Source organism: Oryzias melastigma, linkage group LG6 (genome assembly GCF_002922805.2).
Source record: "Oryzias melastigma strain HK-1 linkage group LG6, ASM292280v2, whole genome shotgun sequence".
Classification (NCBI taxonomy): domain Eukaryota; kingdom Metazoa; phylum Chordata; class Actinopteri; order Beloniformes; family Adrianichthyidae; genus Oryzias; species Oryzias melastigma.
In genome coordinates, this window is record NC_050517.1 from 21257622 (window position 1) to 21272958 (window position 15337).

The 15337-nt window shown below is 39.4% G+C and overlaps 1 protein-coding gene across 1 annotated transcript in view; it reads left to right on the forward strand.

Annotated features, from left to right (window-relative positions):
• Positions 1-821: 821 nt before the first annotated feature.
• sema3d (sema domain, immunoglobulin domain (Ig), short basic domain, secreted, (semaphorin) 3D) overlaps positions 822-15337 on the forward strand; it is a 35163-nt gene continuing 20647 nt past the window's right edge. The window contains exons 1-3 of the mRNA XM_024282527.2: positions 822-1631; positions 9179-9424; positions 14824-14984. Of these exons, the coding sequence (XP_024138295.1) occupies positions 9223-9424; positions 14824-14984 (363 nt within the window). The 5' untranslated portion in view covers positions 822-1631; positions 9179-9222. The remainder of the gene's footprint in view (positions 1632-9178; positions 9425-14823; positions 14985-15337) is intronic.

Below are 15337 nucleotides of genomic sequence, written 5' to 3' on the forward strand. Positions count from 1 at the left end.
TATTGTTAAAATATACTTGAACCTAAATAAATACCTGAAGAAAAATGTGTTTTCTATTGATCATATTTAGTGGTTTTTATTGTTTTTTAATAGTTTTAGCATAACTAGGCATCATCAGTTGCAGGGCCACAGATAGACGTGTGCCTTGTTTCCACTGAACGGTCCAGACCGGTACGGAATTTTAAACATTTCCTTTATAAGGCCATACCGACTGTAACCCAACGTCATATCATTCACCTGATCAATAAATGATTTATATTTTCCCACAAAATCACTGCTTTGACCGAAGGATGCTCCCGCAACACAAGTTATGGAATTTTGTGCTCACAAAATGTCTAATGTAACTCCCACTGGAGTGGGCATGGATAAAATCGACTTTTTGTTAACGTCAGTGATGCTCAGCATTACTGTTTTTGCTATTGTGAGTTATCCTGAGGAAGTGCACACCCTGACACTAAACCTCCTTTTTCCCCACCAGAGAGGGAGGATATTGTTGTAACCTATAAACCTATAACCTAATCCTCTTAGGTAACTTGGACCAATCAAAATAACTGAGAACACATAGTTATGACAGCAGACAACAGGCTAATTATCTCCAAGATGTAATGATGAGCATAAATCATCTTTTTTTAAGCAATTTAGGGTTGGCTATCTCCACATTGCTTTTAAAAGTGAGTTGAGCACATGCTTGGCTCTGAGGCCATCTTTAGGAAATATGCTCTTTTATCTCTGTGTACTTTAGCTGCAATTTCCAGCTGCTTCTTTGTTCTTCTTGTGTCCAAGACATGTGGTTAGTTCAGGGTCCCACCCTGACCGATCTGCTGTCTGCAGTTTCTGCTCAGCAGCACTTCAGGAATCCCAGAGCATCAGATCAGGTTTACGGGGATGATCCCTGCAGGGTTTGACTGAGCGTGCATGCTTACACAGGAAAAACTTCACAATTATGGGATTATCACCGGGGCGTAGCGCACATTTTTAAAAGCAAAATCATATGAGTCACTCCAATAGGAAAATAAGACACATGAGGCTTCTTGCCACATCTTCACATTGTAAGTCATGCATGTAGAAATCTGAAAGGGGAATATCTGAGTGGAGTTTTTATGAGTAAATATGTAAAAAGAAAAAAAAAAACGTTTATTGGTGGAAATTATTCATGGATTTGCACTTTGGATTATTTTAAAACATGTAAAGAAACAGCTCAAAAATGATTAAATTAAAATAAGTTATTTTTTTTATTCATTTTGGAGGATATTAAAATAAGTTTTGGCACAGAGGTTCCCCGCCCTTCCCTTAAAATCATCACAAGTGGGAGTTTGTCATCCGTCCTCAACTTCCATAGAAAAAAAACACACACATCTAGGACACACCCACCCATATCAACACCCTCAGTGGATCAGGAGTTCACTTGGCGCTCGTTTGAACACCGAGAGGGCTGGAGATGTCTGGGAAGTTTTTTTCTCCAATTCTGCGGGTGCGCGCACAACGCCGCGCATTCTGCGGTCGGAACTAAGCTGCGCGAGAGTTTTATACTCTGTTTCTTTTAAAAAAATATATATTTTATTGCATTTTGTTGAACTTTTGAGAGAGGGGCGCTCCAGTGCTGCACACGTGAAGAGAAAAAGATCCAGCAGGTGGGATGAAGCGCGCAATGAGCGCACTAATAACACTTCTTTGATCCGGGTTTGATTCTGTCAGTATTCTGCAACTAAAATCAACGATTAGATAAAAAAAATCTGATTTATTTAGCTTTTATTTTAGCGTGTTTACTGATAAACAGTTAATTTTGTTAATTTTCTTATTTGTATTTTAATATTATTAGTATGCACCTCATTTTATTTGTGTTTTTTTCCCTTTTCAATCTTCAATGTCTTCAATTTTCAATGCTTTAGACTTAAAATCCATTTTAAATAAAGTTATTTAAGTTAAAGACTAATTTGACTTAATTTATTCAAGTGAAAAGTAGGTAGAAGATCTTTCCAGATTGTGGGATCTGTTTATTTGACATTGCAGATTTAGAAAAATTCTAAATTTATATATTTCTGTTACAAAAATGTCAATGAGAATTGAAAGTTTCTGGAAAAAAGAGAAAGTATCTCTCCAAAGCCACTGGATTATCACGCCGTACTGCTGGTGTGTGCAGAACTGTATAGATGCATTTTGTATGTATTTATTCCTTTCTGACTATATAACACCCTGGCTCTGACTTATTCTGTGCCTGCAGAACTTTTTAAAGTTTTGTGTTACTTTTTCCAAGCTGTGGGTTTATGGGTTTGTTGTGTCTGAGACAGAACCTGAGCAGAGAGGGGCAGACTTCTGATGAGCTCTGGTTTGTCTGGCTGGGTTTCAGGGCTTGTGATGAGCATACACTTCACTTTTTTTTTTTTATTCCATCTTCTCGAATCTTTTTGATTCAGTCACATTCCACCAATACTTCACAGAAAAGATGGTCTAATAAAGACTGCAACCAATTTCTTAGCAGTGATATCGCTTCTCAGCAGGAATGAATCAGTTTCTAAATGGTGCCATTGTGTGCCAAAAAAGCGTCCAGCGTGAGGTGGTTCTTTCCTGCTCTCTGTCTCATGTCTGAACTAATCTAATGTTATCCATTTAAAACAAAATCAGAGCGCTGGCGCTTAGCCTTGTTTTAAATGGCTTACAGCTCCGCTCCTGCCCACTGCATGGAGCTCCTCGTGCGGTTTGTGTCAAGGAAAACCCAAACGCTCAAGTGGTGCTTTTCCAAAACCTAACCGACTTTGAATGAGGAGTGCTATCAAAACACTCCTCAGACACGCCAAATATGGACCCCTTTTCCACAATTCTTCACTTAAAAGTCTCCTACCTTTACTGCAGTGATGTTTGAAAAGTCTACAATAACAGCTAGGTGCCAATGACTTGCAGGCAGACATCCTGGCTGGGTTTGTCTATCCTGGAGCTTTGTGCTTCCTCAGTAATAATCTTGCTGCGGCTTTTTGTACATAAACAGAATAAATGTGCTGCTTTGCTTGAGAAAACAAAACATGGGATGGCAGTCACGTCCTGAAGAAGAGCTGTTGCAAAGCATGCATGAGTGTACCCGTGTATCCTCAGGCTACAGGAGGACAAGTGAGGCCGCTTACATCCATCAGTCACTGTTTACTGCCCTATTGCTCCCATCTGCCGGCCTCTGGCTAGTATTAACTTACATGGACACAAATGTTCATGCACATTCAGAGCTGCGTACTGGTGTCACCCCAGCAGCAGGATGTGGAGAGACACTTGTTTTTCCATCGATTCTCCAAAAGCCCGCCAGCATGTTTGTCTGCGGGTCAGTTTCGGTAACACTGTTTATTCTCTGCTTTTTTGTTTTGTTTCCATTTCTACTATTAAAGAGTCTGAGCCCAGATCGAGTATCACATCTCCCTTCTCCACATTTTCTTTATTGTATGCCAGTTGTCCAAAGCTGGCACAGACCCCGTAAATTTAAGTGTGAAATGAGTCTCAAATTAAGGCAGCCCTATCCATCCTGTCTGTATTTGGTTTCCATACCAGCAGGCTTTTGTAATATTTTGTTACAACTGTTTTTAAACAAAAGCAGCTCAAGGATGTGCAGAAGATAGACAGGCAGAGCCTCGGGGATGGAATTTTATCCAGATGCACACTTGAATAACAGGAGGATTTCCAGTAGAATGTCCTGTAAACTGGGCATCGTCTTTCTCTGATTTTATGCCCAGTGGTTTCCAGCAATGTTCCATGTTTTTAATGCGTTCAAAAGGTAAAAAAAAGTACATGACTCTGACGCAAGTATGAGAAAGGCAAACCCACATTTGATGATTTATTGTATTTATTAGACAGCAGATGGCTTGAAGAAATACAGTCTTTCCTTGAACAAAAAGTAATTCCTAAGAGGTGTTGCATACCCCTAACTAGAATGTTTGGCACAATATGATACACTTTTTCCACATGAGAGGTCGATCTGATGCAGATCCACATTTCCACATCTTTTCTTTTGCATGTAAGGAAGTATTTTGCTAGTTTATTGTGTGTTCAGTTCTTGAGTAAACATATAATTTTCCAAAGAAATGTATACTGTGCTGGGAGATGCTATTTCTTTTACTCAAATAAGGTAAAATTCTGTCTGTGGTTAGATGAGTCTCTGCTTGTGGCCTTGATGTTTACTTTATGACTTGGCTTAACAAATGAGAGAAAATAATATCGACTCATGCAGGGAAAGTTGCCAAAAGCTTTCTGTCTAATTGCATGTGGGAGTATTTGATCTGTGTTCCAGAAATAACCTTATTCTGCCACAATGATCCCATGTTTCATATTCCGTCGGAGTTCATTTCCAGCATATGGTAATGCAGAGGCATCCAGAGTGGTCCTAACACTGTTTTGACAGGTCTGACATAAATCCTGCACCCATCAGATCAAATCTGCGAATAGCATTTGGACACATGGGCTTACGCTGCTATTTTCGATTTTCTGTGAAGTCACTTATTGTAGAGCATGAGAGAAACGTCCCTTTCTCTTAAGCACATACTATAATAAAGTAAATAATGAGTGGTTGTGGTGCTACCTTGTCCCAGCAAAGCTATATTTGATTTTATAGCTACAATCTGTGACTAAAGTTGATGCCAAAAATTTCCAATTTAATGCATTTGCAGGCAGGCAGGCACGCACGGGCTCAGTGGCCGTCTTGCATTTTTCGCAATGAGACATGAACTCACACAGACTCACAGGGGAATTACATGCTTGCCTAAACGCAAGGCAAAAAAAAAGCAAAAAAAAAAAAAGAAGATTGACTGTAGCCAAGAAAAACAGTTAAAGTCATGAGAGCTCGAAACAATTACCTATGTTGTTCTGCCAGGTCAGTGCCTGTGGTCAGAGGATCAAGACAAATAGCCATATTAATGCACTCTGTCCTGTGGAGATGGGGGTGCTGATAATAGCTTACTCCACGGGGCACCTGGGTGTTGCTAAATGCCTCATTAGGGGTGGTCTTTGCAAAAATGCCCACAGTGAGAGCATTTTTTAACCATCTGCTCCTTTCTAAAAACTAGTGCAGCTTCTGCCGCATTTCCTGCTACTAAACTACTTTGTGCTTTCTGAGGTGAGGTAACGTTGGGAGTGGGGTCATCTGGAACCCACAAGATGGCACACTGAACTCTTTTTTTCGCTGATCTTTGATTTTTACTGGTGTCCATGGCAGACATGTGTCCACCTTTATCATGGGAGCACAAATGTAAGGGTGGGGTCATCTAGACCGCACAAGATAGTCTAAGGGTCATAATGTCCAGCAAAAGAGTAGCAAGACAGATGAGCAAAACATGTCCATCAGAAGAGGCACTCAGCTGCAATAGTTATGCTCATTTGCTGCACAAGACAAAAAAAGTGAATTTGCAGTGAGGTATCTTCTCTACCGGATCTGACATTACTTGCAATTGAAAAATGTTGGCTAAAGTTCTGATTTCTGGTATGCACCACTTAAGCCTCATTTCCACTGAGCTGTTCGGTACAGTCCACTCCGGTAAGGATTGGTACAATACTGTCCAGTTAATTCTGACGAGCATTTCCACTCAGTTAAGCCTCGCTTCCATTGAGTGGTTTGTTTCATGGTGCATGGGTGGTGTAGACCACTAGCGTGTCGTTGTGTCATTCTGGTGCCATGACTAGAAAAGCAACAACAATGTAGGCCATCCAGCAGCTCGTCTTTTTCTTGCTTTACTTTTATTATATCGTGTATAACAGGAATTTATTGTTGTTTAAAAGAAGATTCTAAGATGAATACTGCAGTAAAGAGGAAAACCGAAAGGCTAGCTTAATGCTATATTGGAGCTTTCTAATGTCGTCATCATTTCTGCCAATCAACAGGCGGCAACACCGACTCTGCGCCAAACGTCCCGTTTCACTTTTTAGTGGATCTACAACTAATGAGGGTCCTCGAGAGGTACGGTTCAGTACTGTTTAATGGGTCCGTTTGACAATGGAAACATTTAAAATACTGGACCGAACCAGAACGCTCAGTGGAAATCAGACTTTAGCTTCTGGTGCGTACCAAAAACCCTTTTTAATTCTACTTCTAGTTTCTGGTGTGCACCAGTTTGTGTCAGTTGTGTACCAGAAACATGTACCATTTTTTTTACTTCTAGTTTCCGGTGCACACAAGAAATCAAAACTCAGAAACCAGTTAAAAAATGTACTGCAAGAAACCAGAACTACAATTTTATTTTTTTAACTTCTAGTTTGTGGTGCGCACCAAAATGTTTCAGGTGCACACCATATACGTTTAGTTTGCCCACCAGATGGGCACCAAATAATTTCTGGTGCACACCTGAACCAGTAATATATTTTTTAAAAACTTTGACAGTATGTCCCTTCAGGGGCTCCATATAAACACGATGACATCATCAAATATTTGTTAATTCCTGAGCTACAATTTTAAAATCAGAGGAGTTTATATATACATATGAAGGCTGTTATACCCAAAAGAATCCTATATTTTGGCAGGTAATCAGCAGGCAGCACCACTTTGTTTAAATCTGTCACCATCACTGTCAGAATTGTTTCCCATCACCCCCTGCACCGAGTGAAGGCCTTTATGCCAAAGATAACAGGGACTCAAGCTGCCAGGAAATAAGGGTGTTAGCTTAACCCACATGGCAAACGTGCTGTTTGTCGTCGTTCTCATCTCACCTCTTTTCTCTGCCATTTCTACATTCCATTGTTTCTGTCCCTGCAGCAGTCATGGTTGCTCTGCTCATGGAGGTTTTTTGATGCAAGTCTCCTTACTTTGCTCCTTATTTATGGGGCATGCTTAGACGAGGTGAGACGTTTGTAAGATGTGGGCACTCAAACTGTGAAAACAGATGCATTATTCAAAAAAAAAATGTGGTTGAAATCTTGTCTCTGCTCTCCAGAAGACACTGTTGAAAGCATAAGCCCCTGCGAGCAGCGGTACGACTGTCACATTGCAAACATGGATTAGATCCTCCTCACTTTCACAGTCTCTGTTAATTACTCATCCATCACACAAGGACAAGTCAGCGTGTGTGTTCCCTAACCCCGAAGGTGCATCACGGAGCACAACTTTCATCTTAAATAAACATCAGCCTGCTAACTAAAGTCCAGACATGTTGCTCTTCGTGTCATGTGCCACTGGGGCTGTGTTTTTCACAATAAAGCTCTAAAGAGGAGTGAATTCTTTATCCTGACGGGACTCGACATAAAGCTGTGTCGCACCAAATGCCTCTCAAGTGTTGTGTATATGCAGATTCGGTGGTGTGTTCTTGTGTGTGACCCATCTGCATATTTGGCCTGACCCTGTTTATGTTGTCACTTGACAGTTGACGGGTGTTATCTCGGATGGGGGTAGAAGGAGAGTAATGAGGGCAGTAAAAAGGTCTTTGGAGGAGGTTTTCTTTTGATGCGTTCATTACATTTTGTGTTAATTGTCTAGTTAATTAGCGGCTTGAGGGCTTTGAAAATTACAGGAATGCAAGTTGAAAAAAGATTATTTTGGGGAGTTTACCCTCTTTTCTACTAGAAGCTTTGAAAACAGGATAGAAGAAGGTGAATATTTTAAAAATTCTTAAACTAATTTATACATTTGTTTGTGCTGGCACAAATACAGCACATATATATTGTGTTTTTAAATATATTTTTTAGGGTGTATTCAGATTTGATACATTTGGTTTGCGTACAGTGAACTACAGTTTGTTTCCCTCCGATAATGCAGAACAAATTTTTAGTCTGAATACACTCAAGTGGACCCTGGTCCAGGTCCAGGACCCTCTCTAAGACCCATCTTTTGAGGTGGTCCTGGTTTGTTTCCAATCACAGTGAGCTTTGGTTTGCTCTGAGTCTCCTCAGTCTGAATACAAAACAACTGAACCAAACGTCCACCGTAGCCGGTCTTTACGTGATGTAAGCAGAGAACCTGGGACAAACGTGGAGCAGAGATGCATCAGCAACTCATTAAAATGGGGTTAGATCAATCCAAACTCATCCAAACAACTTTTAATGTGATACACATTGCTTTTCCACCCTGTTTTTTTATATCTACATGGTATAAACACAAATTATTGAAAAACATTGGACCCGGGTTACAGTTAGGATTGGGAATCTTCTAGTATAGATACCCAAATTCAGCTTCTGGCTACAGTTGCGACATTTCTGTTTCTGGCTAACGATGAGTTTACTATTTTGTTTGGGCGCTATCTTGCCTACAACCAGGTCCCCCTTAATGTAAGTATTGTACCAGACCTTGATACAGATTTTCAAAATTGGTCAGCGAAATATAAAGTTTGAATAAGTGAACTCCCCTGACAAGGATTGCAAAGCTTAGAACTTCCAGTATTCCTTCTCTTGTTGCTCAGCCTCATAATTCCTGGCCAATGACTGAAGAGAGTTTTAGTTGTTTTTACAGCCTATAGTTTAAAACAGAAATCTGCGGTAGACGGCAGCAAACAGACCAAATGCAAGGTTCAAGACTCGATCTGGATCAAATTAAGGAGACTTGGTCCGAACCAAGAGACAGAGTACACACTTAAACTCCTTTAAACAAAGAGTATTCTAAAGTTATCTGTCTGACTTGTTATTTCCTGTTAAGCCAGTGCACACTGCCAGAGTCATCAGCATATGTGTGACAGAGAGGCTAATTTTTCAGCTGATGTTCACCTCAGTGTCACTCTCTTCTCAGAGGATGGATAAATGTCTGTCACAGGGCCCTTTTTAGTCTGCCGTGAAGTCCTTAACAGGACATGGTTCATTTTTTACAAGATATAAAAGAGTAAGTGACAGGCTCTTCTGCCAAAGGGAGAAAAACTAAAGGAACGTTTTATTTAAGCAAAGAATTAGATGAAATGCTGGAGTGAAATGGTACGGAAGGGGATAGAGGGTGAAAGAGAAGTGGCTAGTGGGAGGATAGCCGAAAGGGGCTGTTTTGTTAGTGTGACCTTTGTTTGGGGCAAACAGATTTAACAGCAATACAAAAGGAAAGCCCGGTGGCAGGCAACAGCTGAGGTAGGATGGGCAAAGGAAAGGGGACATGCCTGCAGGGCTCCATGGTGAAACAGCTGAATGGCCACAACATAGGCATGTATACACGTCCCCTGTGAGGTTAGAGAATGCACACACACCCTCGTGCATGCTCACTTGTGACCGCTCCTCCCTGCCTTGACTCTTCATGCCGGTCTCTCCGCAGGTTTGTGCAGAGGATTGAAAGCAGACAGACTTCCCACACACGCCATGAAGGCAGAGAGTAAGCAGAGTCCAAATGATGCTGGGGATCGGTTCTGTTTGTCTGGCAGTAAGTGCAGCATTAAAGGAACAAGGGTTTGGGTTCTGTCCCATCCAGGAGTTCCATTAGTGGGACTGATATTCCTAGTTACCTTTCCTTTTGGAGCGGGGATCAAACAGACTGTCCCAAGAGTCACATTCAGCCACAAAGGTGAGTTCTGATGCTTAAGTTGATGTGTTTTTTTTTTAATTTTTTATTCATGTAAAAGGGTTTGGAACCTCCCATGATGACTTGCACCTCTTGCTTCTTCATTACTATTTTTTTGTTCCCTAAAAGTTGTTTTTTCCACATCCTGAAAAAAAAATCTAACAAAAATGATAAATGAACTGTTTATTTTTGGTTCATCCTATCTTTTAATAACTTTAAATATTTCATCATTATCCATTTTATAATGTATTGCTGTAATAACAATAACAATGCATTACTCAAATTATCAGTTCTTGATTTGCTGCATTGATGTTTTATTGCCTGAGAACTCATCATGTGTCTTTTTTGTTTTCATATTATCTGAATCTGTCAGCTATGTTTCACCAGGAAAAAAAGATAATAAAATCTTCACACTCTTAAATCCTCTGTTAACTTCAGCACAAACTTCGCTTCAATATTCCCATTTTTCTAAAAGAAACCACACAAACGAGCTTCAGCTTTGCTCCATAAAACACAGTTCCCACTGTGACCCCAAAGTAAACTTTGAATTCAGCCGCAAAAGGTTCTCGTTTGGCCAAAGCTTCCAAAGCTCAGTCTGGCTGGACAAAGATATACAGATGTGCTCCCAGAGTCCAACATAAACATAATGAAGTATCTGCAGGAATAATGATTATGAGGGAGAGTGTTTTCTCAGCAGTTATGGCAGCATTTAGCTCTGCACTTTTCCTTTTTTTTATACATAAAGCATTTCATGTGTGATTACATTTTAATCAAGTGTCAGAGACTCAACAATGAGACCAGAGAGACACAGGGGATTAGAAAAGAATCGTTTCGGATGTATTTGCAAACAGCAGGGCGAGCAGTAATGAAATAGTTTGGGACAATGAGTTAAGTCAATATGACTCAACTTTGCTTAAACCTAACTACCAAACTGAGACTGAAGTAAATACAGTGACTGAAACAAAAGGGAATGTATGTATAAATGCATATAAAGTTTCAATGTCTTATAAAAGGCATTTACATACAACAAAACACAAATAAAACACCTTTATACTCATTTTTGTTAACTTTCCTGTTTTTTTAATATTTATATACATTAATATATAATATATTTATATTTCTGTTTTTAGATTTATGTTTCTCTCATTGTAATGTTTTTAAAATGATATGCATGTTAGGGTTTTATTTAAATAAGAGAAAAAAAGGAATAAAATGCATAAAAATGGGAAGTTGAACATAAAAAGGAATTGGCAAAAACTTCTCCATCCATCCATCCATCACATTCCATCCAGTATCTACAAGTTACCGCCCAATGCATTTAACTATTGACTCAGTTAGATGCGGCAGATGAGTTTACTTTGTCAGATAAAGCACTTGTAGCAGCAGGTCCAACATAAAGATCTTAGAAGTACCTCAGTTTTCCAGAAATGACAGTGTGGATCCCTAATAATCAATGAAAACTGAAACAGTAACAATTGTAACCTTTGTTCAGTCTGTGGCTATTTTTTGCAGTAAATCAAGGTGTGTGTCTCTTTGCGGTGAGTCAGACTGACTTTACTGTTTACTCACGTGAGCTGCCATCAGCGTAGGAGCAAGTTTTCCTGGTGCAGCCCTGAGCATCAACAGCAGAGCCATGCCCATGTTTGGCTTTATTAGTCAGGATGACTGAGGCAAAAAGAAATCCATCAAAGGCAAATCCTCAGGCCAGTGCACACGTCATGCACGGATCTTGTCATCAGCTCATCAGTGCAAACTGTTCAAAAGCAACACCACCCAGCGGGGATCACTCTTCAAACACCACATCGCCCCCTCTGTGAAAGCACAGCCTCAATGAGTGAAGGGTGAGAGGATCAAAGCTAAATTGTCCCTGATTGAGTGAACACCTTCAAAAGAACGGCATGAACCTCACTCCGAAAATTCAAGAAGTCAGATTTAATCCACAGCATGGAGACCCGCTTCATAAATGAAAGAACAAATATACTCTATATTAGTGTGACACAATGCAGAAGCATAGTAATGACTCATACTTTACCCACATTGGGTTTGCTACAGTTAGTATTAGTGATTCTTAACCCTTGTGCTCTCTTATGGGGTCCAGATGACCCCACCCTTACATTGATGTGTGATCCCTCCCATGACAAAGGTGGACAGGATGTCTGCTACGGACACCAGTGAAGATAAAAAAAACTCCTTGGAAAAAAAAAAAAAGTTCAGTGCATTGTCTTGTGGGGTCCAGATGACCCCACTTTTAATGTTAAGATGCCTAAGATATCACAAGGGTTACATCGACTTAGATTTAGTCTTGTACCGTTAATTAAAATAAATCATTCTGTTTAATTAATTGTCTGAATTTGATTTTATAGTAGATTTTCCAGCTAGATTTAACACATTTTACATGGGCACAGTTCAAATTTGTAGCTTATCAAATCCATGTTCCAGGCAAATGTGGCAACATTTAAAAAGATTAAAGAAAAAAAAACAAACAAAGAAAAAAAAATCAACAAAAGGCTTTTAAACATTATGAAGTGTATTACCAACAACCCATATTTGTATTACTGAGCCCCTAAAGGGACATCGAAATAAAGAAAAAAAAATGGACTACAAAAAATATTAAGTTTTAAGTAAAAAAAAAAATCTAGTTCCTAACTGGTGCGCACCAATTGCTCTCTAGTGCACACCGATTAAAAAATTGAAGTAAACAAAAATTATTTTATGGTTACTATCTGGTGCGCACCAGTTAGTAACCAGAAGATTTTTTTTTCTTACTTCAATTTTTAGAATTTTTTTTTTTTTTTCAATTCTGGTGCACATCAGTTACTATCTGGTGACACCAGAAATCATCCTTTTTTTATTTCAATTTTTAAAAAAAACAAAACATTTTTTCACTTCAACTTTTTTTAGTGTTCAGTGCACCACATGCAATAAATATTTACCAAAACAGTTGATTTAAGTTTAGCCTTCATAACCCCTTATTGTAACAGTAACACAAGAGGCCTTCAGCTCTTATCTGTTTGCTCAGCTGCTGGACAGAACAAGGTAAACACATTTTTTGTGTACATGTAGATTGTCATTGAAATCTTCCATTGAAATCCCCATTTAGAAATAAAATGGTAAATATTTCAGAAGTTTTAAACATTTGATAGTTAGCTAGTTTATGAACTCAGCTTTTTATGTTATATATCTACATTGGAAGCAGCTTGCTGCTGTGGAAATAGTATTATTTATTTATTTTTTTTATTTTACCGCTTGACATTTATTTAGGTGACGCAAACCTCAACGATTGATTCAAACAAGATACGACAGTCGACATTTGCTGATGTCATTTTGCATTCGCCTCCAGCCATCTTCAACCAAAATCCAGTCCACCTCTAATGTACGTTATGTTTATGACAGCTTCTCTGAGCTCCAGTTGTGGACCTAATCCAGAGCTATTTAGTATAATGAATCCACTCCTCTTTGATTACAAAAAAGCCCCTGAAATGTTGAGCAGCAACAGACTGTTTCAATTCACTCACAGTGCTGTGTGTTTACAGAATAGATTACTGTTAGACAGGGGCTCGAGGGCTCAATGTCTCTATGAGGTTCAGTCTCTGAGGGCACCATAAAAGCAGGAATGAAAGAAATCGGCTTGTGGGGGTTCTTTGTCGTTAGGGCTTCTGTATAGGAGGAGGTATTAAGAAGGACTCTGTGGTGTGGAGGTCCCAGAAGTTCAAATATTGAAGGTTGCTAACCTCTTCAATCCTTCACACCAAGAGAGTAATCACAATATCAGTCCTTTCATAGCGACTCCCACAGGACTCCCCCTGCTCTGAGCCGCTGTTTACTCAAGGCATGTTGCTATACTGCTGCACTGAAAAGAGCCTGGTGATTGAAGAGATTTCCTAAGATCAAGAAGATCAAGGACAGAACGCCGACCCAAAAAAACATAGCTGCAGTCCGCACGGAAAAACCGGGAGACCAAAACTGTGCATCTGTTACTCGCCCTTTTTTTACTCCAACTCTTTTCACACACGCTGTAATGGTCGAGCAGCAGGTATTCATCACGCTCCTTATTGTGATCTAATCCCATATTACCCGTGGCTACACTTACTGCTCGTGTTTAAAGTGATGCTCGGTAATCTCCAAATAAGGTCTCCATGGGAAAGTAGGGACGGTGAGAGTAAACAAACTCCTTCGTGTCTTCTTTTAATCCTTCACTTTTCAATCTTTTCACATTGGAGAGATGCTTGAACATCTTAATGCAGAGCATTACTGGATAAATGCAATGAAAATACCCTGATGAAGACACCTGATAGTGCACTTATGGAGAGAGCATGCTCTTCAGTCATTAAGGTTTTTTTTTTTTTACCGGTAAGTGTAGTTTGGGTGTTTAACCAAAAAGGATTAAGTAAATTCAAGTCAAGCTGACATATTTCTTCTCTAAATCAACTAACCGTGTTTTTGGCTGCCAAGAATGAGTTAACCCTAATTTGACCGAATGTAGACCCTACATTCGCTGCATGTTGCTCTAGGCGAAATGTGATTTCTGTATCCCACCACCACACACGAAAATCACTGCATGGAAGAAAAGAAATACTGTAGCTGCCTGGAATAAGTTAAAATAAGTGTTTATTTAATCTTCATTCTCAAGAATTAAATAATAATCACTTAAAAAAGTTGATACTTCTCCCTAGCTGGGTTGCGACCTCGATCTCTGCAATAGAACGCGGCCACACTAACCACCGCACTAACATTTGATATGCCACTCATAGCATGGTAGATCTTTTGACGGGCACCTAACATTGTTTAAGGTTTAAAGATTTAAAGATTCCCATTTTTAGGGTTTAAAAAGAGGAAGAAAAAAAAACTAGATCGCCAGTTGAATTCTTCTTTTCCAACCCAAAAACAGGAGTATTTTTCGACAAAAATGGGGGAGGGTTTCCAAGCAATCGAATGTAAAAAAAAAAAAAAAACCCAGACAAATCTCTGCTTTGAGTCTGTTTTTTCCTCCTCTTCCTTTCTTTTTTGACCTTAAAGCTATCCCTGAGGGCTTGTTTTGCTACTTTTTCATACTTAAAGTTTTAAAGAAGCACTAACTGATTATTTTTTTATTTTTATTTTTTTAATATACTATATATATATAATATAAAAAAATGATTATGTCAAACTTTTGACTTGTTTTATTGATGGTTTTAATTATTACCCTTTTTAAAATGTTTGCACAAAATGAATGGTGTGTAAAACTGTAAAAAAAAAAAAAATAATAATAATAATAATAAAATTATTGCAATTTGACACCCCCTTTAGCAGAATGCACCCTAGGCGGTCGCCTTGGTTGCCTCTGCCCAGGCCGGTGTTGTGTAGACCAAAAGGTTTTTTTTTTTTTCTATGTTCATTCATCCTTCCTTGTGATTCTTTGCCAGAATTACTGCAGGCTGGGAGTATATCCCTTCTCGTGGGCCCAGCCGATGGCCTCCACTCACAATCCCTGCTGCTGGATGAAGAAAGAGGTCGTCTTTTGTTGGGAGCCAGGGATCACATCTACCTGCTGGACCTTGACAATCTGGCCAAACCTCCCAGAAAGGTAAAAAAAGCAAATATATAATGAAGAAAAATATAGAATATATGGAGAAAGAAAGGAGAAAAAAAAGTCAGCTCATTATGAACCCCCATTAAGAGGAGTGACATAAGGTATTTCTTCCCACTATAGTGTTACAAAAAGGCACTTAGGCGCTCTCTGTTTCAGGGGGAAGCACTCCCTACTCAGTCTAAAGACGTCTGTCTGGCAAGGTCAGGGTCATCCTGTTAGGCACAGAGAACCCCTCCAGACAATTGCATTCATAAACATTTAAAGAGTCCACACGTTTGCACAAACACAGATTTGGACGAACGCCACATGTTTCAGTTTGTGGATGTGAGTGTGTGTTTATGCAGCTG